The sequence below is a fragment of the Balaenoptera physalus genome (genome assembly GCF_965194825.1).
Source record: "Balaenoptera physalus genome assembly, chromosome: 13".
Classification (NCBI taxonomy): domain Eukaryota; kingdom Metazoa; phylum Chordata; class Mammalia; order Artiodactyla; family Balaenopteridae; genus Balaenoptera; species Balaenoptera physalus.
Window position 1 is genome coordinate 7,550,755 of NC_138892.1, and position 24,734 is coordinate 7,575,488.

The following is a 24,734-nucleotide window of genomic DNA, read 5'->3' on the forward strand; positions in this document are numbered from 1 at the left end:
TGCGCGAGAATGCGTCCCCGCCCCCGCCCCCGCCCAGTCTTCCGCGCGAAGCCGGCCGGTCCCCGCTCTGTCACTTCACAGTAGTCGTTGCCGGTGGTGGGTGAGGGGGCGCGAGCAGCGCAGGACGGCCTCTCCCCCGCCCCTCAGGCCGGGCCTGGGCTCGGTCTCCCCGCTCCCTCCGCTCCCCTCCCTCGTTGGGTACGGGAAGGGCCAAGCAGCTGCCGGGTGCCTGAGGGACTTAGTGGCTGCAGCCGCCACGGGTCCCGATGGAGCCGCCGAATCTCTATCCCGTGAAGCTCTACGTGTACGACCTGTCCAAGGGCCTGGCCCGGCGGCTCAGCCCCATCATGCTGGGTGAGGGGCTGGGGGCGGGCGGGAAGGAGGGCGGGAGCCGGGCCGGAGGGTGCCGAGACGGCCGGCCGAGGTGGGGAGGCCTGGGCCATGGCTCAGGGGAAGGCCCAGAGGATGGAGAAGAGCCCCAGTAGAGAAGGTGTGGGTCTGAGGTTTGGGCCCCCGAAGCCCCTCTTGGCCCTCATCACGTTTGAATCCAGGGAGAGGGGATAAAGGAGTCACGCTCTCCCCTAGACTTTCAGAGCCACTTCAGCTGGGAGGTGGAGGAAGCCGGCGCTGGGTCCCCGTGGGTTTCCTGACTCGCTTGGGGAGCCCCCTACACTCCTTCCTCGGCGCTGTGGAGGGGAGGTGAAGATGCCTGCCGCGCGGTGCCCCTCGTGGTGAAAGGGACACTGCGGAGGAGAGCCTTCCCTCCGTGCCAAAATGAAACTCTTTGTGCAGTCTCTGGGGTAGGTGGAGAGAGAAAGCTAGAGCTGCACAGGGGCCCAGCCGTTGCCCCCAGGTAGAAGTAAAGTCAGGTCTACTGGAGCCCGAACTCAAGAATTCACCAAGTTCCGCCTGACAGTGCGCTCTTCTCAACAGCTTCTAAGTTAATTGCTTTTGCCCAGGTGGTAAGAAAGCAATTCTGGGGGAGGATTGGATGCTGTTGTGTCAGTAAGGATTAGTAAGGGAAGTATTTCGGTTGTGCTCCATTAAACTACTTAACTGCCAGGAGAGAAAATCAGCCCTAGCTCAGCATAGATCAAACCTCTTTATAACCCAAATACCAAAATGTCTTGTGTAACAGGAATTGTCAGGTTTGTGATTTCAGATGATGTTGGGCAGGAAAGGATTCTGGGATTTGAAAATTGAACAGCTTTGGCAACATCCATTTGAATGGCTAGTATTTCCTGGCTTCTATGGAGACATTAGAGAATGTTTTAGTTCATGTCATGTCTGTGAGACAAGAGGGCAGAGATCAAGTAAGCAAGGCTGCTTTTGAGTTTCAGTGTCCTTGAGTTTCTAATGTGTCTTAGAGGGTTGAACTTAATCTCTTAACCCTGGGGCAATGAGTGATTCCTATATTTGGCTTCAGAATCACCTAGGGTGCTTGTTAAAAATACAGATACCTTCATTTCCAACATATATCGTTTTTTGTTTATTTTTTTAAAATTTATTTTATTTATTTTATTTTTGGCTGTGTTGGGTCTTTGTTGCTGTGCACGGACTTTTCTCTAGTTGCGGTGAGCAGGGGCTACTCTTCGTTGCGGTGCGCGGGCTTCTCATTGTGGTGGCTTCTCTTGTTGCGGAGCACGGCATGTGGGATCTTCCTGGACCAGGGCTCGAATCCCGGACCAGGGCTCGAATCCCGGACCAGGGCTCGGACCAGGGCTCGAATCCCGGACCAGGGCTCGAATCCCGGACCAGGGCTCGGACCAGGGCTCGAATCCCGGACCAGGGCTCGAATCCCGGACCAGGGCTCGAATCCCGGACCAGGGCTCGAACCCGTGTCCCCTGCATTGGCAGGCAGATTCTTAGCCAGTGTGCCACCAGGGAAGCCCCCAACATATACTGTTAAATGGGAATAGAAAAAATGAAGTTGGAACAGTTCTTTAAATATGCAGTTGTGTGTTTAAAGCAAAGGATACATGGTTGTTTAGGCAAATAATTATCTGGAAGATACATAAGAAAATTGCTAACAGTGGTAGCTTATGAAAAGAGGAACTTAGGGAATTCCCTGGCGGTCCAGTGGTTAGGACTCCATGCTTCCACTGCAGGGGGCACAGGTTCGATCCCTGGTTGGGGAAACTACATGCTGCACAGTGAAAGAAAAAGAAAAGAAAAGAGGAACTTGACGCTGGGGACATACATATATTTTCTATTCAAAATAAGCAAAGTTTTTTTGGCCATGCCGCGCAGCTTGCGGGATCTTAGTTCCCCAACTAGGGATTGAACCCTCACCCTTGGCAGTGAAAGCGTGGAGTCCTAACCACTGGACCTCCAGGGAATTTCTGCAAAGTTTTATACATATGGATTCTAGAGTCTTATTACACAAGTACTTAATAAGAATCTTTTGGAGTTTTGATCCAGAAATCTGTATTGTTAATAAGCTCCTCAGGTAATTCTTATGTAGCCAATCCATTATTAGAAGCTTGGGCCTAGATCTCCAATTGTTAAAGTGAATAAGGCAAATCTGAAAGCAAACTAACAGAGTCACTGTTTGAGGAAGGTGCTAGTCACTAGTACATTACATCAGTCAAGTTCTGACTAAACTTCTTGGAATGGAGCCATTTAGTTAGCTTGGTCATAGTGAGGAGTTACTTAGGTATTTCCTAGACCCATAAATAAAAGCCTCCACCTTTACACTGGATATTTTTTTGTTCTATTATATACTAGTTATTGATTTTAGCTAAAGGGGGCCTTAGGGTCATTGGTTCATGATTCATTCAGCAGACATTGAGTGTCTACTACGTGCTAGTCCCAGTGTTAAGCTTAACTGAAAATGATGTGATAAATAAAGATGTTCTCTGTCATCATGGAGCTATTTAGTGGGGAAGACATTAAAAATAAATAAACAAATGAAGTAATTACAAATCGTGATAAGTACTAGGTTGTGCAGGAAGCCAACTAGGTGCTGAGACAGAAAATAAGAAGAGAGACCTACTTTAAATAAGGGGATCAGAAGTAGTGACTTTTAAGTTGGGAATTAAAGGATGAGGAAGAAGTAGTCACAAGGTGGGTGGTGAGGGAGTTATAATGTTCCAAACAGAAGGGGGATTAACCTGCCAAGGCCCTCAGGCAAAAAAGAGCCTGGCCTGGTCTAGAAGTGGCCTGGCCTTTGTGGAGTTTAGTGGGTGAAGAGGAAGGTGCCATAACTGAAGGTGGAGTACTGGGACTCCCTCCCGCCCCCCCAAACCTTTTTTAATAGATGTGAAATCCTAGAAGACCTCAGCCAACGTCATCAGTTTGCCACATCTGATTCCAGTGGTATTTCTGAGAACATCACCTTGCCTGCAAATCTGATTCTCTCTTCTCTATCCCATTTTCTCATATTGCTTTTATGCCTTTTTCAAAACTAATGAATAAAGGGTTATCAAAGCTGGTAATCATTACTTTCTAGAGTTAAAAACTTATGGAAAATGTGCATTGCCTTACAGGTTCATCCTATCCAGACATCACTAACCTTAAAGTTGGGTATGTCCCAGTTCTGTTAGGAGCTATCTATTAATTTCCCATTCCTAAGTATATTTGAACCTTTAAAAAATCAATTTGCTTCCTGATTTTTGCAATGAATTCTAGAAGCATATTAATAGCTAGATTTACTGAGTGCTTACCATGTGCCAGACCCTTTTTTTCCTGAGTATGTTCATGTGTTATATTCTTCACCACAAATTTGTGAGATAGGTCCTGTTATTATCTCCATTTTTCATTTGAGGAACCCAAGATATAGGACATTAAGAAATTTGACCCCCAGGTCACACAGCTGGTAAGTGGCAGAGCTGGGTTATGAATACAGGCAGTCTGACTTCCAGAGCTCATGTTCTCAGGTATTTTGCTATACCACCTTTCCTGTGTAATGTGTTCCTTTATAATTGATGTAAAGTAGGTACCTAGTTCAAGTTTATAAAGGCATCTCTGGCCAAGTGTTTCAAATTTGGATGAGGAAAATAGCTGGATTCAATGTGTATGTGCCATTCATAATCATAGTTTTATGATCATCCCTCCTAGCCTTCATTGTCCTGAACTAGTGTGACCTCATCAGCAGTGCCATCTTATTCTTTTTTTTTTTTTTTTAAAGGGGGAACTTCATGGGTGGAGTGGCCTGGCTCTTTAGCTAGTTATAGTAGCCTCTTATTATGACAGCTCCTCATTGTAAGACCTCCTCACTGTAAGACCATGATGCATGTCATCATTACAGTCCTGATTACACTAGATAAAGCCCAATGTAATTCCTTTCTCCCCTGAAACAATGTAGACTCCACAGTTTTACCCTGTCCAGTTTTCAGTCTTCTAGAATTGCTTCCCATGAAGGTATTCCTGCTCCACAGTCTTTCGCTTATAATGAAGACAGTCCTGGAATTACCCTTATCGCTCTAATCGAGCAGACAGCCTGATTGTGCTTTTTTTTTCATAGTTACTATTTGCCTAAGATAATTAGCTATTATAATTGTCCTTCAGTTTGTCCTTTTAATAATTTTGGCTGCTCTTTAAATTTCTTGACCTCTTTTTCTGCTAAAGTACATAAAGATTATGGTGGAGGTTTGTTTATTTGTTTAATCGTGGTAAGGGATACTTTCTATTTGTTGATTGTTTTCCGATCTGAAGTTTGTGTGCATGTACGTGTTCCAAGATCACATTTATTTTTCTTTACAAGCCTATCTCAAAATTGTTGTCAGGTTTAAAGACTAGGCATATGGAATGTGTGTGTGTGTGTGTGTGTGTGTGTGTGTGTGTGTGTATGCATTTCTTGGCAGAATGCAATCAAATGAATATTTGAGATTTTACACTGCTCAGTTCCTTGCTTAATTCTGTAGTACAAATAGTAATGAAATAAAAGACATGGACTCTGTCCTCGAGGAGTTTAATTAGTTAAAAGTAATGTTGTGCGTATGCAACATTAGATAACAGCACAAAAGAGATTATGATTAGGACTTCCCTAGTGATGCAGTGGTTAAGAATCCACCTGCCAATGCAGGGGACATGGGTTCAAGCCCTGGTCCGGGAAGATCCCACACGCCACAGAGTAACTGAGCCCCTGTGCCACAACTACTGAGCCTGTGCTCTAGAGCCCATGCTCTGCAACAACAGAAGCCACCGCAATGAGAAGCCCGTGCACTGCAACAAAGAGTAGCCCCTGCTCGCCGCAGCTAGAGAAACCCCACGTGCAGCAGCGAAGACCCAACGCAGCCAAATAAATAAATAAAGTAAATTTTAAAAAAATAAAAAGTGAATTAAAAAAAGAGAGAAATTATGATTAGATGCCAAAAAGGGGTGAGTGGTGAAACAATTATTTTAGGCCTTGAAAGATGGGACAGGCCATGGTGGGCTGGATGTGTCAGAAAGACTTAAGCAAGAACCTTGAGCTCCTGGAAGGCAGGAACTCTGACTCCCCTGTGTGTCCCCGGTGGCCTTTCAGAGCTAGTGGTCAGTAAATATTGATTATAGGAATGACTGAGACTTGAACTCAAGCTTAAAGATTAAGTAGAATTTATTTGAATCTGAGGATTTTTTTTAACGTTTTAATGCCATCTATTGTGCTTTGTTTTAGATTTTTTTGTTCATTGTGTGCACTGTTTTACATCCGTCCAGTGAATTAGTTTAGTAATCATGCAGTTTCTTTCTGGCAAAATGAAAAAACACCAAGCCCTTCGTGATCCTTCTCCTGCTTTTCTCTCCACCCTCACCTGTCTCCACATACTGAACACACTCTACATGAGCCTTTCTCAGCTGGGTTCCACAAGAGAATTAAGCACTAGGAAAAATGATCTGAGTGGCTATTTTCTCATTCTCCCAATAGATTCCTCAGGGCATAACGGCTTAATTCTCTTGCAGAACCCCAGTGGAGAAGGACTGTTTCACACGGTAACAGGACTGAACCCGTTCAGTTCTTTTTTACCTCTAGACTTTTCAAAGGCTGTGCCCTCTGCCAGGAATACTTTCTCTCCCCATCTCTTAGCCTGAATAACTTCTGCTTATCCTTGAGGTTTCAACTGAAATGTTACTTCCTACAGGAAACTTTCCCTGTCCCCCACCTCCCAAATCTTGGTCATGTGTCTCTATAATGTGCTGATAACATCCTGTAATCTCCTTTAATAGCATTTATCATTCTATTTTTAAATTGCATGTCTTCTCATCTGTGTCCACTCCCCCAGCCCCAACTAGACTCTAAGCTCCAATGGGGGCAAGAACTCTTGAGTGTATCCCGAGTTTAGCACAGTTACTGGCATTCAGTAAATGGAAACTGAGTAAGTGACAAGATGTTGCAGACCTACCTCAAAGCATTGCTACAAGGCCTGACTAATAACAACAAGCAGTGATTAAGAGGGAACCTTCTGAGTACTGAAATAAAGAACTCACAAATTAGTTATTTTTTTTTCTTCTTTTAAGTCTTTTTTTTTTTAAACATCTTTATTGGAGTATAATTGCTTTACAATGGTATGTTAGTTTCTGCTTTATAACAAAGTGAATCAGTTATACATATACATATGTTCGCATATCTCTTCCCTCTTGCATCTCCCTCCCTCCCACCCTCCCTACACCCTCCCTATCCCACCCCTCTAGGTGGTCACAAAGCACCGAGCTGATCTCCCTGTGCTATGCAGCTGCTTCCCACTAGCTATCTATTTTACATTTGGTAGTGTATATATGTCCATGACACTCTCTCACCCTGTCACATCTCACCCCTCCCCCTCCCCATATCCTCAAGTCCATTCTCTAGTAGGTCTGTGTCTTTATTCCCGTCTTGCCACTAGGTTCTTCATGAACTTTTTTTTTTTTTCCTTAGATTCCATATATATGTGTTAGCATACTGTATTTGTTTTTCTCTTCAAGTCTTTTTTTTTATTCTTTTTTTTTTCACACACACACACACACTGTATTTTATTTTTACAAGAGATAAATAGACCGATACCAAGCATTGTAAATGGATGACCACAACAAAAGCAACAATGATTGCAATTACCAAACATGAAACACACTCATACTATGTCATAATATTGACATTCAGTCCAGTAATCCTCCACTGTAACAGCTCCTTTACTTTGCAGTGAAAATTGATTTGTATAGATGAAAAAAAAAAATTAATTACATGGGACTGAGTGAACTGATGAGGATGATTATAATTTTTGTGACTTTGTTTGAATTCAAAAAGAAAAATCCCACAAGGACTCAGAGGCAAAGAATATACAAATCAATTTTCACAAATTAGTTATTTTTGTTCTGAGAAAGAATCCTGTACTGGCTCCAAGAAATCCTAGTGCTAGAGTATTAAGTAGTTTTAAATCTACCCTTTTTTGAGGATTAAAATACCCTCTTAGTTTTTAGCAATGTTTTGTATTTTGATTTTGTGATAACCTCTCTACCTAAAGGAGGGGCAACTGCCAATAGGCATTTTTTTTAGCCTATATGCACAGAGGTCCACTTATGTTATAGAAATGTATCCTTTTACCTTTTCCCACATAGATTCGACATTTACCTAGTAGTTCCAGAGAAGAATAAGCTGATTTTATGAGTTAACCCCTTCACATTGCTGGTAATCTGGCAAGTCAGATTAAAACACTACCAATTAAGAACACTTTGTCAGGGACTTCCCTGGTGGCGCAGTGGTTAAGAATTCACCTGCCAGTGCAGGGGACAGAGGTTCGAGCCCTAGGGACTTCCCTGGTGGCGCAATGGTTAAGAATTCACCTGCCAGTGCAGGGGACAGAGGTTCGAGCCCTGGTCCGGGAAGATCCCACATGCCGCAGAGTTGTGGCCCATGCGCCACAACTACTGAGCCTGCACTCTAGAGCCTGCGAGCCACAACTGCTGAAGCCCACATGCCACAACTACTGAAGCCAGCATGCCTAGAGCCCGTGCTCCGCAACAAGATAAGCCACCGCAGTGAGAAGCCCTCGTGCCGCAACGACGAGTAGCCCCCGCTCTCTGCAACTAGAGAAAGCCTGCGCACAGCAACAGAGACCCAACACAGCCAGATAAATAAATAAATAAAAAGAACACTTTGTCACTGTGGGGTGAAATCTAGGAGGTGAGCTAGGGCTACTTTTGATTTATACTAATGAGCTAATACTGCCTGCCCCTGGAGTCCCAGCAACATCACCCACTTTATGCTTATTAATAGACATTTATTTAGCACCAGCACCAGTATAGCAGGTGCTGATCTTGAGCACAACCCATAACCAGCAGGAATGTCTATATGCACATGCTCCATTACCTTAATTGATGAGGAGGTAGATGGAGTATTTTCTCCTTGGCTTTTATGTACTGACTTTACTCTTACAATCAGTGGACGGCTGACTAGTGTGGACCTCACTCTACATTCGTTATTGTTCATGATGCAAAACAGGGCTAATATCCATGTCTTCCATTTGTTTTCTTTTTTGTTTTCTTTTTTCTTTTTGGCTGCGTTGGGTCTTTGTTGCTGCACGCGGGCTTTCTCTGGTTGCGGCGAGCAGGGGCTACTCTTCGTTGCAGTGCGCGGGCTTCACATTGCAGTGGTTTCTCTTGTTGCAGAGCACGGGCTCTAGGTGCGTGGGCTTCAGTAGTTGCAGCATGCAGGCTAAGTAGTTGTGGCTTGCAGGCTCTAGAGCACAAGCTCAGTAGTTGTGGCACACAGGCTTAGTTGCTTCGCAGCATGTGGGATCTTCCCGGACCAGGGCTCGAACCCGTGTCCCCTACATTGGCAGGTGGATTCTTTTTTTTTTTTTTTATAAATTTATTTTTTTATTTGTTTTTATTTTTGACTGTGTTGGATCTTCATTGCTGCGTGCGGGCTTTCTCTAGTTGCATCGAGTGGGGGCTACTCTTTGTTGCAGTGCACGGGCTTCTTATTGTGGTGGCTTTTGGTTGCAGAGCACGGGCTCTAGGTGCATGGGCTTCAGTAGTTGTGGCACGAGGCTCAATAGTTGTGGCTCACGGGCTCTAGAGTGCAGGCTCAGTAGTTGCAGTGCACGGGCTTAGTTGCTCCGCGGCATGTGAGATCTTCCCAGACCAGGGCTCAAACCCGTGTCCCCTGCATTGGCAGGCAGATTCTTAACCACTGTGCCACCAGGGAAGCCCTTCCATTTGTTTTCATGTGCATACCTCATAGGCTTCAAAATCAACGCAATGGACGTGCCAGCAAGCTTAGACACATGCAGCCATCTGACCCACCCGCTCTTCAGCTTGCTGAGGAAATCCTAGTGGGAGAACAATCTGCTTCTATAGTGTGCTAATATCCACTGAGCCTAATTCACATCCCAAAATGGCCTTGTGCCCCAATTCAATCTCAAACCCCCACCATCTACTGACCTACTGTACCTCAGTCTGGCTGAAAAAATTTTTTAAATCAATTCAGTCCCACTTTACAATGCCTGTCACCCCCAGAGGAGGCCATGACCCTCGTTCTTGTCCTCATGAGAGCAGGCCACGGGGCAGCCAACCTTACGTTTCTACCTGAGCTGCTCCAACAAGTACATGGTTATATCCTTTTTTTTTCTTGTCTTTACACTGGACAAACCATGCATCTTTATTTACCTGTTTGAAATGATGTTAATAAATATTTGTTCCACTCTATCATGTAAAGATGTTGTGAGAATAAGGATAACTATGAAGCATTTTAAATTAAGAAAGGATGTAAATCCACTCAATCCATTTTAAATGTTGTTGGCTCCAAGTGTTTGGTAGATGGATTAATAAATGAAAGAATGAATAAATAAGAGGATCTTTTTTCTATAGTTTCTATCACCATTCTATGGATGGATGAGATCTTAAGCATACCTTGATGTAGTTGAATAAGGAGGAAGTATAATGTCCAGCTTACAGAAAAATTTAGTGATCAATACAGAGAATATCAAGCAGAATAAAGTAGGGTTTGTATCCCACAACTTTTGAATTGTTTTTCAGGTGTAAAATAAGTGGCAGGATGGTCTCTGAGGGCTCTCTCCAAAAACCCATTATTTTAGTAGGGCTGGGTTTGAACCGGTGCATCTGTACCTGCCACCTGTACACCTGGGTCATTGAACATGGGCATCTGAGAAGGCAGTAGCAGACTCAGGGTGCAATATGCCAGGGTTGCAAAGTCATTTGAGTAACAAGCCAGGGCAGCCAAGATTGGGGTTAAGAACTTTGGCCTCATTAGCACTGTGTGTCAACCACAACAGCTGTGCGTGTAGCATCTCTGTTCCAGGCTCTTTGCTAGGCGCTAGAATTGCAAAGATGCATAAGAAACTGCCCTTGTCCTAGAGACAATTATAGTCTAATGAGGGAAAAAGACATGTAAATAGGTAGTTTCTATACCAAGGTACTATGAAAGCAGCCTTAACACTTTCAAATCATGAAGCCTAAAAGAAGAGGTAGTTTTTGTTTGTTTGTTTTTATTTGGCTGCATCGGGTCTTAGTTGCAGGATCTTCGTTGCGGCACGTGGGATCTTCTGTTGCAGCACATGGGCTTTCTTCTAGTTACGGCGCGCAGGCTCAGTAGTTGCGGCACGGGGGCTCTAGAGCCCGCAGGCTTAGTTGCCCCGTGGCATATGGGATTTTAGTTCCCCGAACAGGGATCGAACCCAGTCCCCTGCATTGGAAGGCGGATTCTTAACCATTGGACCACCAGGGAAGTCGCAGAAGAGTTAGTTTGTGGGGGGCATATATTATGTGCCAGGCACTGTGCTGGGCCTATTTTGTGTGTCATCTCTTTTAACCTTGGAAATGTTATGAGGTAGACACTATTACTATGCTTTTTTTTTTTTTCCTGACAGAACAGGAAACTAAGGTTTAAACAATGCCATCCAGAAAAACGTCCTGCAATGATGGAAATGTTCTAGATCTGCACTGTCCCATCTCTAACTGCTAGCCACATGTGGCTACTGAGTACTTGAAATGCAGTAGTCAACTGAGGAACTGAATTTGTTCTTTTAATTTTAATAGCCACATGTGGTCAGTGACTACCATACTGGACAGCTCAGGCTTAGAAAAGTTCGCAACTTCTACAAGTTCATCTATATAATCTGGGCCTCGATTACCTCTGCTCGTCTCCTACTTTTCTCACCCAGTCTAGCCACTCACCCAGTCTAGCCACACTGGCCTCCTTAAGGTCCCTCAGATACACCTAGCATGTCCTGCCTCTGCATGGCTCCCTCCCTTGCCTCCTTCAGGCCTTTGCTCAAATGACACTTTCTCAAAGAGGCCCACCCTGGCCATCCCTGAAACTCCCAGTGTCCCTTACCCTGCTCTTATTTTTCTTTATCACTCATTATTGTTAACCTACTATGATTTATTATGTTTATTATTAGTATGTATTGACTGTCCTATCTCCCCACCCTGTAAATACAATGAAGGAGTTTTTTTTTCATCTCCTGTGTTTACTGATGTAAACAAGAATATTGCCTGAAGTATAATAGTCACTTCATAAGCATTAGTTCACTGACTGAACTGATTGGATTCAGACCTGGCCTCAGACTGGATTCAGTTCCACACTAGAACCTGTGTTCTTGTTTACTACACTGTACTTCTTCTCATACAAGTATAGTGTTTTTCCCAAAGTAAATGAGAGCAGGAACAGTCAAGAGAAAGCAATATCCCTTATATGTCTAGTTTCATGCATCATTGCATGTCTCCAAGGAAATGAACAACAAATTGCTGCCATTTAGACAGCAAGCTGTTTTATAAGTGGCAGTCCAGAAGAGCACATCAGCTCTATTTAAAATGCAATGTTAGGGCTTCCCTGGTGGCGCAGTGGTTAAGAATCCGCCTGCCAGGGAAGTCCCTAACGTTGCATTTTATTTATTTATTTTTGGCTGCGTTGGGTCTTCGTTGCTGCACGCAGGCTTTCTCTTGTTGCGGCGAGCGGGGGTTACTCTTCGTTGCGGTGCGCGGGCTTCTCATTGCGGTGGCTTCTCTTGTCGCGGAGCACAGGCTCTAGGCATGTGGGCTTCAGTAGTTGTGGCTCACGGGCTCTAGAGCGCAGGCTCAGTATTTGTGGTGCACGGACTTAGTTGCTCCGCAGCATGTGGGATATTCCCGGACCAGGGCTCGAACCCATGTCCCCTGCACTGGCAGGCGGATTCTTAACCACTGCACCACCAGGGAAGCCCCTTCCTTTATCTTTTGAAAGTCTTTACCTTTTTCCCTAAGGAGGCTATCATATGTAATATCTCCATTTATCAAACTTCTGTGTACCACACACTGTGATGCTTTATACAGATTATCATTACTGGTTACAACAACTTTGTATTGAGGGAACTGTGGCTCAAGTTGAGTAAACTTGCCCAAGATCCACCGCTAGCAAAGGGAAAAAGCTCAGCTCTGAACCTATGCCATATTCTTAAGTGCCTCTGATGACACTATGCTGAGCCATCAATAGGTTGTCATGCAGGACCCATGGTTTCTTCTGTCTCTTCCAAAAAAAAGAAAATTAGGCTACTGTTATCTTATTTTAAAAGCTTTCTTACAGGGGCAAAATAGTGCAACTTATGCAAAGGGAGAAGTGTAATCATATCACCTCTCCTTCCACACAGTGCCTAGAGTTTCATCCTTTAGAAAGTCACAGGGCAAACACTGAAGCATTGAAAGTATTCAATTCAGCAATCAATAAACAGTTACCATGAAATTATTACCAAGGGTTGAATGAGTGACGTTTGATAATGTTCTCATGTCTTTCACTGCCCTTCCTCTTCATCCTTAGCACTGTTGAGTCTCCCGTGGACTACTGCAAAGGCCTCCTCACTCTCGTCTGCTCTCTCTACTCTCTGCCCTCCAATTCATCTTCTATTCCTATAGTTATCTCTTAGAAGATACAGTTGTCATTTAAAAACATGGATCTGATCAGGGCACTCTACTGCCTAAAAACCTTCAATGCCCCACAGTGTAGGGCAGCCTTCAGTCCAGGTTTGCTCTACTTTGCTCACACCCTTGCCTGCCACTCGTCCTATTACCACCATCACTGCACCCTCTGCTCTACCCTGCAAGACCTTAGTCTTTTTCACAACTATGCATTTGCACATACTATTCCCGCTGGCACAAATGTCCATCCCTCCCCCGTTTGTTCACTGTTGAATTGCAGCTCGTGAAGGTAATTCTTTATTATGTTTACCACTATTATGGAGCCTATCAACATTGTGTCTTAGTTAGTTATGTGTGTCTCTCTCTTTCCATTTGACTTCGGGCTCCTTGAAGGCAGGACAGTAATCTGTTCATATTTGCATCTCCATACCTCACATCGTTTCTGGCATATAGAGGTGTAGAATACATGTGCATTGACTCTTCAAATGGATGGCATCTGCAGTTTGCTCTCTCATTTTCTAAAGGATTTCACCTCACATATGCTCCATGAAGAAGTGGACAATAGTTTTTCTATACTATTTTTAAGATTTTTTTTTTCTTTTTTCTTTTTTTTTTTTTGCTGTGGACCATTTTTAAAGTCTTCATTGAATTTGTTACAATATTGCTTCTGTTTTTTTATGTTTTGGTTTTTTGGCCACGAGGCATGTGGGATCTTAGCTCCCCAACTAGGGATTGAACCCACACCCCCTGCATGGGAAGGCGAAGTCTTAACCACTGGACCACCAGGGAAGTCCTCCATACTATCGTTTTGCTTTATCTCTGTAGATGAGACAAAGAAATTAAAAAGGCAGAGTTGAGTTGACCCTAAAGGGGAAAGAAAAGCAGACATTAAATTGGGTACCTCTATACCAGTGTTCCATCTTGCATTCTGCTTAAGGATTCTGATTATTTTTTCAGCTTATTTAACACAACATACCATGTCACGACCTAAGGACCTTATTGGAGGAGAATTGCATTCCTAGAAAGTCCCCCAGGAGGTTTATAATGGGTTACTCTGGGTTTGACTGATGTTCTGAATTTACTCCGGCTGGGGGGCCAGTTAGTCTAGTCCCAAGTGGTTAAATCTCTTCTTTTTTTCTCCACAGGGAAACAGCTGGAAGGCATCTGGTAAGTTGGGTGGGACTCCTTACATTGGCTGGTTTATGAAAGCAAATAGCACCCATGCATTTCAGGTTCCAATCTGTGGCTTCCAGTTTGAAACCTAGCTCTCTCAAGTCACAAATCTTCAAGTTCTAAAGCAGTGGTTCCCAGCCAGGAGTTATCAGTGTCTCGAGACTTTTGGGGTGGATGGGTGAAAGCTAGGGATACTGCTATAAACATCCTACAATGTACAGGACACCCCTCCACAATGAAGAATTTTCCAACCAGAAATGTCAGTGGTGCAGAGGTTGAGAAAGCCTGTCCTAAGGAAAGGCGGAATGATGTCATGCACACCCCTGACCAAGCTTTCTAACTATGGAAGTCACGAGTATCCCACATGTCTGTCTTAGAACACATTCTACTTTGGTCTCTCAGACCCATCCCTGTCAAACACAAGGTGGTGGCTGGGCTCAGTTCTATTTCTGAGAAAACCTTAGGTCAGCATTCTGTCTGGATCCTAGAGCCTGCTGACATATTGGTTGACCAGAATGACCCTTTGCTTTGTTTGACTCAAACCAAGAAGCAATATGAGCACCTTCACCTGAAATAGTTTCACACTTATCATCTGGTCTTTCTCTCAACATGGTCCAGGTTAACTGCTCCTGTTAGTTTAAAAAGTCTGGGAACACACCTTGGTCTGCAGAGATTTATTTCAGTAATTGATTTGTTAATACTGGGGTGAATCTGTAAGGACTCCTCTCTGCTTACACGATCTACAGCGGTGGTTCTCAACAAGGGACAGTTCTGCCCCCAGGAGACCTTTGGCGATGTCTGGAGACATGTTTGTCGTCACAGCGGAGGCAGGTAATGCTAGTGCCATCTAGTGGGTGAAGGCCAGGATCTGCTGAACATTCTAGAATGCACAGGACAGTCCCCACAACAAAGGATTAGCCAGCCCCAAATGTCAGTAGTGCCAAAGTTGAGAAACTCTGGCCTGTGGTATTTATCTTACCTTTGTTTGGTTAGTTTTATAAAGATGTTGACCTTATAAGTCATATCCTTAGGCAGAAATCACTCTCATTGCAGTGTGGTGTTTGCTTTTTCTCGGACCAGTTTTAAGCTTTCTGGCTTATTCTGCCTCTTCTCTGCGTTGCAGGCACACCTCCATAGTTGTACACAAGGATGAGTTCTTCTTCGGCAGTGGCGGTATCTCCAGCTGTCCACCGGTGAGTGTCTTCCCCCACCCTGTCTGCAGTCTCGGGTTCCCACAGACCAGGAACTTTGTTCTCCTCTATAGTTCTGGCTTCTAGCCCAGTGTATACAGGCCTGTGGCATAGTTCCTCATGGTGACCTTAAGACTCAGCTCAAGAATACCCTTCCCAGATCTTCCAGCTAGCTACCCTTCTCTCTGCTCCCATGGTACTTGTGGTCCCTCTGTGTCACACTGAGCATGTTGTGGTGAAATGGGCTGTTCCTGAGTCTCCAGGGGGAGCCCTGTGTAAGCTCCTTGTAAGCTGAGACTGTCTCATTCTTCGATCACCATCACCAGCTCAGTGCCTTGTGCATGGTATGAACTCAGTCAATGTGAAGCTCAGTCATTGTGAACTATGAGGGCTCTGAGAGGTAAAGTGAATTGCCCAAAGTTACATGGCCAATTACTGCACCAGTACTAACACTCAGGTCTCTCTGACTCCAAAGCCCATGCCCTTTTCCAGAAAATTTCTGTCGGAGCTGTCTAAGGGTCATCACAGGAGGTACTCAAGCAAAGACCAAAAAACCATTCTTTTTTTTTTTAATTTATTTATTTGGCTGCGTTGGGTCTTTGTTGCTGCGTGCAGGCTTTCTCTAGTTGCAGCAAGCAGGGGCTACTCTTTGTTGAGGTGCGTGGACTTCTCATTGCGGTGGCTTCTCTTGTTGTGGAGCACGGACTCGAGGCACGCGGGCTTCAGTAGTTGTGGCATGTGGGCTCTAGAACGCAGGCTCCGTAGTTGTGGCGCACGGGCTTAGTTGCTCTGTGGCATGTGGGATCTTCCTGGACTGGGGCTCGAACCCGTGTCCCCTGCATTGGCAGGCGGATTCTTAACCACTGTGCCACCAGGGAAGTCCAAACCATGCATTTTGATACTTATAAATGAGAAGTCATTTTTTTTATCTCTTCCTCCCACTGCCCCCACCACCTCCTATAACAAGTCCTTCGTTAAGCCCAAGTCTGTTCTACCTTGTAAGTGTACCTTAAACCAGTCTAATTCTCTTCATCTCATCTCATTTTTCCAGAGCTTTCACCTTAATCCAGGCCACCCTCATTTCTAGCCTGGACCACAGCAATTCATCTGCTCTTCCTTCTCAGTCAGTTCTCCGTACAGGCAGCAAAGTGATCGTTTCAGAGTGAAAATCTGACCATGGCATTCCCCTGCTTAAGTCAGTACTCTGCCCGTTGCTCTTGGAATAAAAACAAGAAAGCTCAGCGTAGCCTACAAGGCCCCATCTGATCTGGTCTCGGTCTCTCTCTCTCTGGGTGGCCTCTTTGCAGGTTGTGCCCTTCCCCACCTGCCTCTTCTCATTCCTTGAACACACCTTGGACATTTAAACCTGTCCTCTGACTTCAGTCTACCTCCCTCATCCTTCATGTGGTTATGCCTCTCCATTCTCCAGATGAACTCAACGTCACTTTCTCAGCCAAGTCTTCTCTGACCCTTCGGACTAGGAAGGTCCCCTGTCTTAAGTACTGACGGCAGTACTTTTTCCAACAAGACCCTATCGCAGCTCGTAATTATACATGGTTTATGGGATTTTTTTGTTTGCCTTCCTTGGTAGACTGTAAGCTCCATGAGGGCAAGAATCTCATTTGTTTTGTCCAATGCCTAGCATTAAGGCCTGGCACATAGTAAGTTCTCAATACATATTTGTCATATGAGTGAATAATAGGGGGTTGAATAATGACCTTTTAGTTTCTTGCAACTCTGACTACAATAATTATCCTGCTCACCATGTTTTCCCCAGTGCCTAGAACAATGTCAGGCACATAGTAGGTGCTCAATAGCTGCTATTGTGTGAATTTACGATCTTTTCAGGGAGCTCTGCTCTGGAGTACTCTCCCTTACTCCTCAGCCCATTCCCAGCTCTCTCCTCTTCAGTGACCCTGTTGCTTTCCCCTTGGCTGGTTTCCCCCAGGACCTCGGTCTCTCCTTGAGTCTGCTATGGCAGTCTGTTAACCCATGGCTGAGACTTTTCTGTAGGCCTTTCAGGGACCGTTAACTCCCTTGCCAGGGGAACCCTATCACCTCATTAAATTAGCCTCACAGATAAAAAAGGAACTGAATTGTGGAAATATTTGCCAGCCTGCCAGCTTCCTCACAGTTCTTCACATTTTCCCAGTGTTACAAGGGATATCAAGTGTGTCACAAAAAAAAACTGGCTGTATACATTATGAATATAGGCCTGGAAAGATGGCCTGTCAAGTGTGAGCCATTTCTAGTCGTCCTGTTCTGCCCTCGTGAGTAGGCATGTTGGGGCCAAAGGGAGACTTCAGATTCCGGGTTTCTATCCTTTTATCAACTGAATGAATGGACAGTGTCAGGAGTCTGACCTGCAGGAGACTAAGCTTCCCAGGGACCCGCCAGAAACAGGACACCTGACTTCTTAGCCATGTTGCCAGCACATGGCGATGGAAAGTCTCCAGGGAGCTCTAAGCCATTATAACCTTGACACAAATAGGAACTAACTCTTGGGCTTCCCTGTGGCTCAGTGGTTAAGAATCCGCCTGCCAATGCAGGGGACACGGGTTCGAGCCCTGGTCTAGGAAGATCCCACATGCCACGGAGCTACTAAGCCCATGCACCATAACTACTGCGCTTGCGCTCTAGAGCCCGCGAGCCACAACTACTGAGCCTGCGTGCCACGACTACTGAAGCCCGCGCACCTAGAGCCTGTGCTGCGCAACAAGAGAAGCCACCGCAATGAGAAGCCTGCCCATCACAATGAAGAGTAGCCCCGGCTCACCGCAACTAGAGAAAAGCCGGAGCGCAGCAACGAAGACCCAATGCAGCCAAAAATAAATTTAAAAAGTAAATAAATTTAAAAAATAATAATAACTCTTCATCTGCCCTGGGTGCTCTGAGAGTTAAAAGTTGTTGGAACAGAGCATTTGTGGTCTTCCATGGGAAGCCACATGAAAAAATTCGGTGGAGAGAGTGATTTACTGACTTTCTTTGGGTTGGCTTTTTTAGGGAGGGACGTTGCTTGGGCCCCCAGATTCTGTGGTTGATGTGGGGAGCACAGAAGTCACAGAAGAAATCTTCCTGGAGTACCTGTCCTCCCTGGGGGAGTCTCTGTTCCGGTGAGTGGAGACGGGGGTGGTGGTTAGTTGTGTCTGTCTCCCCCGCTAGATGATTGGCCGCCAGAGGGCAGCCACCAGGTCATTTCCCCCAGAACACTCAGCGCAAGGTCTGACCCGGTATTTGCTGAATAAATATGAAGGGAAAGCAGTTAATCATGACACAAAAAGAGCTCAGCATTGCCTCCAAGGCCACCGTTCCATCCCAGCATATGTACTGCTGAAACTTTTGAGGAAAGGAAGGGCTGTTTATTCCTTCTGATTAAAGTCAGCTGCTGCTATTTCAGCACATGCTGCTCTCCACAGCAGTGTTTTATCCTGAAAAGCAAAAACGGGGTTTGTAGAGAGGTTGGGATAAAATACAAACTGAGCATATTTTCTCTTAAAGAAGCTTTAGTCAATTTGAAGTGTTAAACTCTAACCCTGTAGCTCTGCTTTTGTGAATATAAAGATTCTCCTGAAACTGTGGAGGAGCCAAATGTTTTTATTTCATCCTTCCCTTAAAATGCCCAGAGTGGCAAATCAAGCACTCCTTTTGGAGTGTAAGCGAGGGGAAATCACCGTCCCCAATTCAGCTGTGCTCACCGTTCTGTTACCTGGTTTGAATGGTTTCCCATACATGGCTGCTGACTTTCATATCTGTTTCCCAAACCTTTCTCACGGTGTACAGAGGTGAAGCCTACAACCTCTTTGAACACAACTGTAACACCTTCAGCAACGAAGTGGCACAGTTCCTGACCGGGCGGAAGATCCCTTCTTACATCACCGACCTTCCCTCTGAAGTTCTCTCCACGTAAGTGGCCTCTGTCTCTGTCTCTGCCTTTGAAATCCCCATTCACGGACAGGGCCTCTCCTCTGGCCCACATCTGCCCCCACTGTTCTCAGCAGAATCCTCCCAAGCTGGGTGGGGTGTCATGATGGCAGCTTCTGACATAGAAGGCCACCATTCTTTCTACTCTCGGATGCTCACCTGTGTTACCTTCACCCTCCTTGGAGTTGGACCAACTCTACCCTGACCTGAGTGCAACTGCAGAACTTAGAAACCCAGTTGACACTGGCCCCAGTGTTTGTACAGAGTCCTGGCATCTGTCTTTCCCATTGCACATGAAGCACGCCACTCCCCAGACGTGCCCACTGCCTTTTAAGTCAGAGACGAGCCGAGAGTAGGTCAGAGAATTAGTAGGGTGACTTGTTTTGAAACTGTTGTTCGTCCTTCTTCCCCCGCACCTTGAGTTCTTTGACACCTTCAAAGACAACCTCCTACTCGCCCTCGTACCTCGTAGCGCACAGTCAGCCCTCGGTAGATGTTTTCTTCAAAAACACGGTGTAGCCCCTCCCTGATGTGGTCCAAGCTTTGTGGGCCATCATCCGGGCACCCCAATGCCATCACACCCCTCCCTCCCTTTGCTGTTGATTGCGTTCAGGCAGCCTCTGCCCACTCTAGGACCAGGTCCATTTGCTGACTCTGACCCAGTTTCTCCTGAACTGGGGACCTGTTCAGCAGGGATCCTGTCAGGTTTAGCAGACTCAGCAAGGTGAGCTGTTCTTCGCGCCCTGGTAGGAGCCCCTCAGGACAAACTCACACAGGAAAAAAGGCTACTGTCTGTGTCAAGCTGGTGAGGAGAGTCCCATGTCCCAGTCCTGGCCCTGCCTTCCTGTTCCTTGGTGGGTGTGTTAAACACCACAGCATTGCTGAAGGATCTAGGTTATTGGGCCCTGAGCAAACCCGAGTAGCTGGAATGTTCTTGCTGTTATTATTTGATGGGTGGGGTTCCTGGACTTGTTGGAATTGGGGTTAGTATTTCTTCGTTTCATCAGTTTATGCTTTAGAAAATTTCATTTCCTTTGAATTTGGGGATGGTTTTCAAAAATGGCAGTATCACCGAAGAAAAAGAAAGCCAGTAACTGAGATGTGTTGTGGGCAACCGGATTTAAGGTTGCAGTAATCTTGGAAAGTCTCTAAGACTACAGTATTTGTGGTCTTTTGTCCAGCTAAGCTACTCTGAGAGCGAACTGGGAGCCCTTTATACAGTGGCATTAACACCTTCTGACCTCCTGCACCTGTCATTTTTCCTGAGTATTCCCTGTACTCCCTAGAAGACCTCAGTTCCCTGAGGAGTCCAATTATGTGCCATCCTCACTTCTTTTTTCTTTTTCATATCCTTTTTCTTTTACCTCAGCTTCCTCACTTAAACTTTATCTTCTTGTACCATGAGAATTAAAAATACAAGTACAGAAAGTACAGAAAGCTCTAGTTCCCAGTATGTGACCAACCTTTTCAAACCACAGCTAACCAGGAGGCAAAGGTAGTACGATGGTAGCATTTACTAAGGAGGGGACACCAGGAGTAAAACTGCAGAGCAGCTATGTAGAGATCCCGTCTATGGAAAAGGACGTATGAGGTAGGTGAGAAAATCAAATGGACTATAGCGAGCTTTTTCCTGGCGTGGCAGTGCTGCTGCACGTGTGGGCAGAGCTGGGCGCCGGCCGGCTGTGTCAGTCTGCGTCCGAGAGCCCGCTCCAGCTCCCGCGTCTGTTCTCTCTGCAGGCCCTTTGGACAGGCCCTGAGGCCCCTCCTGGACTCCATCCAGATCCAGCCTCCCGGAGGGAGCACAGTGGGCCGACCCAACGGCCAGAGCTAACAGGACTGCATGGGACCGCCCTGCCTCAACAGGGCTTTTCCTTTTTAAACAAAACAAACCCTACCAGATTTCTATTTTATAATTTTACATCGGAGCTAACAACCAGGGAACGGCTTTTTAAATTTCCCAGGGAAGGAGATCATCAGGCTGCGTGTAGGACAATGCTGCTAAGAAACAGAAAATGCCATCCCTTCTAATAGTATTATACTAATTTATTAAGGCTGTCTTGTCTGTGAGTTCACTTTTGACGCTGCTTCCTAAGCGTCCTCCACACTGGAGAAACAGAGGGGATTTGTTTAAGCAGAAAGCACGAGACACAGTCTAGGGGAGCCCCAGCCCAGAACCTCTTTCCAGAGAATGCCCACGCTCTACCCAGGTTGCCACCACCTGTGGGACCCAGGTGAGTTTTACATTATCCATGACCTGGAAGCGGTTACTCTCCACCATTAAATGAACCAAAGGATTTGGTGCACATGGGGCCAGTTTCAGGATGACTAACCCAACCTAAGTGAACTCTTTAGCCATGATCTCTCTCACCTTCCCTCTCCTCCCCCAAGCAAGGCCATGGGGCGGGCTCAAGATGGAGGGGGAGTAACAGCAAGTGTCAGGCCAGAGGAAACAGGATAAAGCCATTCCTCCCTCTACCTAGACTGATTGCCAGCCCTCTGACATCAATCTTGGAGAACCTGCTTTGCTGTCTACAGGCTGCATTTCCTCAGCATAGCTGACCTGTCATAGTTAATGAAGGTCTGGAGCAGCAGAGACCTTTTGTCTGCAAGTAATTATGTAGGGTATTTGCAGTCACTGTACCCACCCCACCCAGACCGATATGCAGTGTTCAGCTAGGGACCAAGGGGGAATGATTCCCTGCTCTTGGAAAATATCCCTGATGTAGAAAGAATAATGATGCAGAATCAAGGTGGCAAGAAAATTTAGAGTTATTTCTGATAGGGGTTTTTACCTTATCCTAAATGTGTTTTGAAGGCATGTGTTATTTCTGGTGTCATTCTGACTTTAAAGAAGCAAGGTTGAGGGCATGAGTGGGCATTTTCATAAAGAGCTGCTGCTAGGAGCTTATAGGCAAAGAATAATCTGAAAGTTTCTAATCTGGAGAGGCTTTCATATTCTCTTTCTTCATGTGAACCTCCTTTAACTTGGGAGAGTGAATGTGGAGAAGAACTCAGAGCTGCGTGGTACCTGAGTCCCAGCCCTGGCATCCTCGGGCCCCTCATGCCATGGCTCCTGCCACTTCTCAGACTTGAATTATGTTCTCTTTCCTGGCGTCTGGCCTGCAGCAGGTGCCTTTCCTCACCAAAAAGCTGCTACTCACCTCTGGTCTCATCTCCTCCCATCTCTGCCATTAGCCATGGCAGTTGGCCTCATCAGGGTCTCAGCTAGAGGACAAGATGTTATTCTGCCTTAGTGTTTGCCTGTGACCTGACCAGGGCACGTCCATGATGACTAGCTGTGATGTCAAGTGACATTTTGGAACTGTTAAGATTGGAAGCCAAACCAGTGAGCACTTTAATTCTTCTCAAGACCCACTGATTTGCCAGTGTGCATGGTAATAATACATTAGAGCAGAAACTATCAGGGGCTGTTATTTAATGTTGACCGACTGGCAGAAGTGGGCCATGGAGAATGGGTTTCAGGCTGGCTTTCTCCTGGGAGGGCAGCATGTGGATCAAGGCCATTGCTCTGCTTCTCAGCTGCTGGGTTTCTCTCCTTTCTCAGCTTGCCTTGCCCAGCCCTCTCTCTCTTCCAGGCTCCTGCTCCAGACCTCTCTGCCCAGGGCACTCAGCCCTGGCCAGAGCATGATGGGCACCACAAACTCCTTCTCTTCTCTCTCCTCTCACATCCAGGCTCCGCTGATTTCTCTCCTTCCAGTAGTCACCTCCAGACCCAGGGCTGTACCACGAAGTTAGCCTGAGTGGCTCCCCTGAGAGGCTTTGAGTCACTTGGTTCATTGAAAGCCACCCTTCACGTGCAACAGCCACTTGTGCCAATGCCTGTGCCTTAGGGTTTGTGGGGGGAGAAGGAGGGATCAATAAGCCGTCTTCTCAGCTCTGCAGGAAGGCAAGCCCTCCCTCCCTGACCCTAGTCCCACCATCACTAGCTGGAAACCTGGTCTCAGGCTAGGAACCCCGACCCCATCCTCACGGTTCTCTGTCTATCCCAGAGCCTCAGGAGCCTGCTCGCTGTGACCAGCTAGCTCCACACGGGCGTGCGCAGGCAAGCAGAGCAAGAAGGAAGATGTGTGTGATTGTATCACACGGGTGGACACCTCTATCGAGGTCCGTTGGTTTAAAGGGACAGGGAAGGAGGAGGAGGGATGAGACTGTCACCCCCTCCCAGAAATAAAGTTTGTACCTTTGAGATTCCTTTTCGCCCTTGAAGTCAAACTAATAATTGTGTCTAGTACGGAGGTGTTTGCTGTTTTTCTTTGGTATTTTTTCTAATGCAATAAACTCATTTCTGCCTGCGGCATCTGGGTAGCGCTTGAAGGTCTGGGTATGCATCCAACATGGAGCAACTCCAGGCCGCTGCTTCTTCTGTCTCCCTCTGAGCCTAAGTTTGCTGAGTCTGGCTATGCCGCCTTTGCTTGGTTGTACGCCTTGTGGATAAGGAGTGTCAATAGCAGAGAAGAATGTATGACTTTCACCATTGGATTATAAAGATGGGGAAAGGGCCCAGAGAGAATCCGACTTGCCCAGGGTCACCTCGTGACTGGGGGTGGAGTAAGACTCAAAAGCCTGATCTGCTGGCCCCAACTTCTGAGATCTCAGAGGACGTCTGGCCTCACCAAGAAGTGTTCACTTCCGGCTTCAGTTTGGCTGTAGGCTGGGTCTGTGGCCCCAGGGATCTCTCCCCACCTTGTTACTATCACCTCACTGAACGAGTGTTGGGGTGGGTGGACAGCTCTCTGATTGCCCCCTGGTACTACCAGGCTCTTCAGCTTGGCTGCTGGTGTCTGCAGGTTCAGTCAGGCCACTTTGAGCGAGGACCTTCCACTCACAATGGACGTGAGAAGTGGTCAGTGGTCCCATTTGATAGATGGGGAAACAGGTGCAGAGAAACTAAGTTATCCATGTGGCAAGTGGCTGAGCTCTTGAATCCACGCTGTGTTCTCACCACCACCCAGCTGAGACCTCATCATTGAAGCACTGTATCTTTCCAACACGCTAGCTTAAAAATAAAACAAGAGATTCTGTCTTTCCAGAGGACACAGAGGGCAGGTGGCTTTGGCTGACATATTTGCTTCCCAAGAGCTGACATTTTCAGAAGCAGGAGTCCTTTAAGAACACCTGGTCTGGGGGAGTTCCGTGGTTTGTCTAGTGGTTAGGATTTGGTGTTTTCACTGCCGTGGTCCGGGTTCAATCCCTGGTCGGGGAACTGAGATCCCGCAAGCCACGTGGCACAGCCAAAAATGTGCACCTGGTCTGAGATCACACAGCCTGGGCTGAAGTCCTAACTTTGCCACTTATGGGCCAGTCTGTTTATCTCCTTATCTGTAAAATGGGGGAACTGGTACCTACTTCACAGGGTGGTTTTGAAGAGAGTAAATGGAATGCATTTTGCCCAGTGCCTGGCACAGATTAAATGATCGATGAATGTCAGGCCGAGGATGGAATCCATTCAACAGCCACTGACTGAGGACTCCTGCCAGCCAGCTCCGTGCCGAGGCCCCGGCCAATCCTCTGTGCTGAGGACGGTTGACAAGACAAGGTACTGCAGACTTGCACTGTCTGTGTCGGGTGGGGGGAATGGCAGAAAACAGATACTTTACCCTTAGACTTTGTGACTCATGACAA

The 24,734-nt window shown here is 46.2% G+C and overlaps 1 protein-coding gene across 2 annotated transcripts; it reads left to right on the top strand.

The window, feature by feature from the left end:
• The first annotated feature begins 28 nt into the window (after positions 1-28).
• Positions 29-23,407, top strand: DESI1 (desumoylating isopeptidase 1). Of its 2 annotated transcripts, none has more exons than XM_082420736.1 (6): positions 29-354; positions 13,953-13,974; positions 15,104-15,173; positions 18,174-18,283; positions 18,951-19,073; positions 20,829-23,407. In XM_082420736.1, the coding sequence occupies exons 1-6, from the start codon at positions 267-269 to the stop codon at positions 20,920-20,922; spliced, it is 507 nt and encodes a 168-aa protein (XP_082276862.1). In that variant the 5' UTR covers positions 29-266; the 3' UTR covers positions 20,923-23,407. The 2 variants fall into 2 exon arrangements, with proteins under 2 accessions (XP_082276862.1, XP_082276863.1); XM_082420737.1 differs by having other exon boundaries at positions 22,785-23,407.
• The last annotated feature ends 1,327 nt before the right edge of the window (positions 23,408-24,734 follow it).

Bases quoted from the DNA above. Each gene is read 5' to 3' on its own strand.
- DESI1 (XM_082420736.1), top strand. From the start codon at position 267: ATGGAGCCGCCGAATCTCTATCCCGTGAAGCTCTACGTGTACGACCTG. The intron at 355-13,952 runs GTGAGGGGCTGG...TTTTCTCCACAG, and splicing joins GCTCAGCCCCATCATGCTGG to GGAAACAGCTGGAAGGCATC. The intron at 13,975-15,103 runs GTAAGTTGGGTG...TCTGCGTTGCAG, and splicing joins AAACAGCTGGAAGGCATCTG to GCACACCTCCATAGTTGTAC.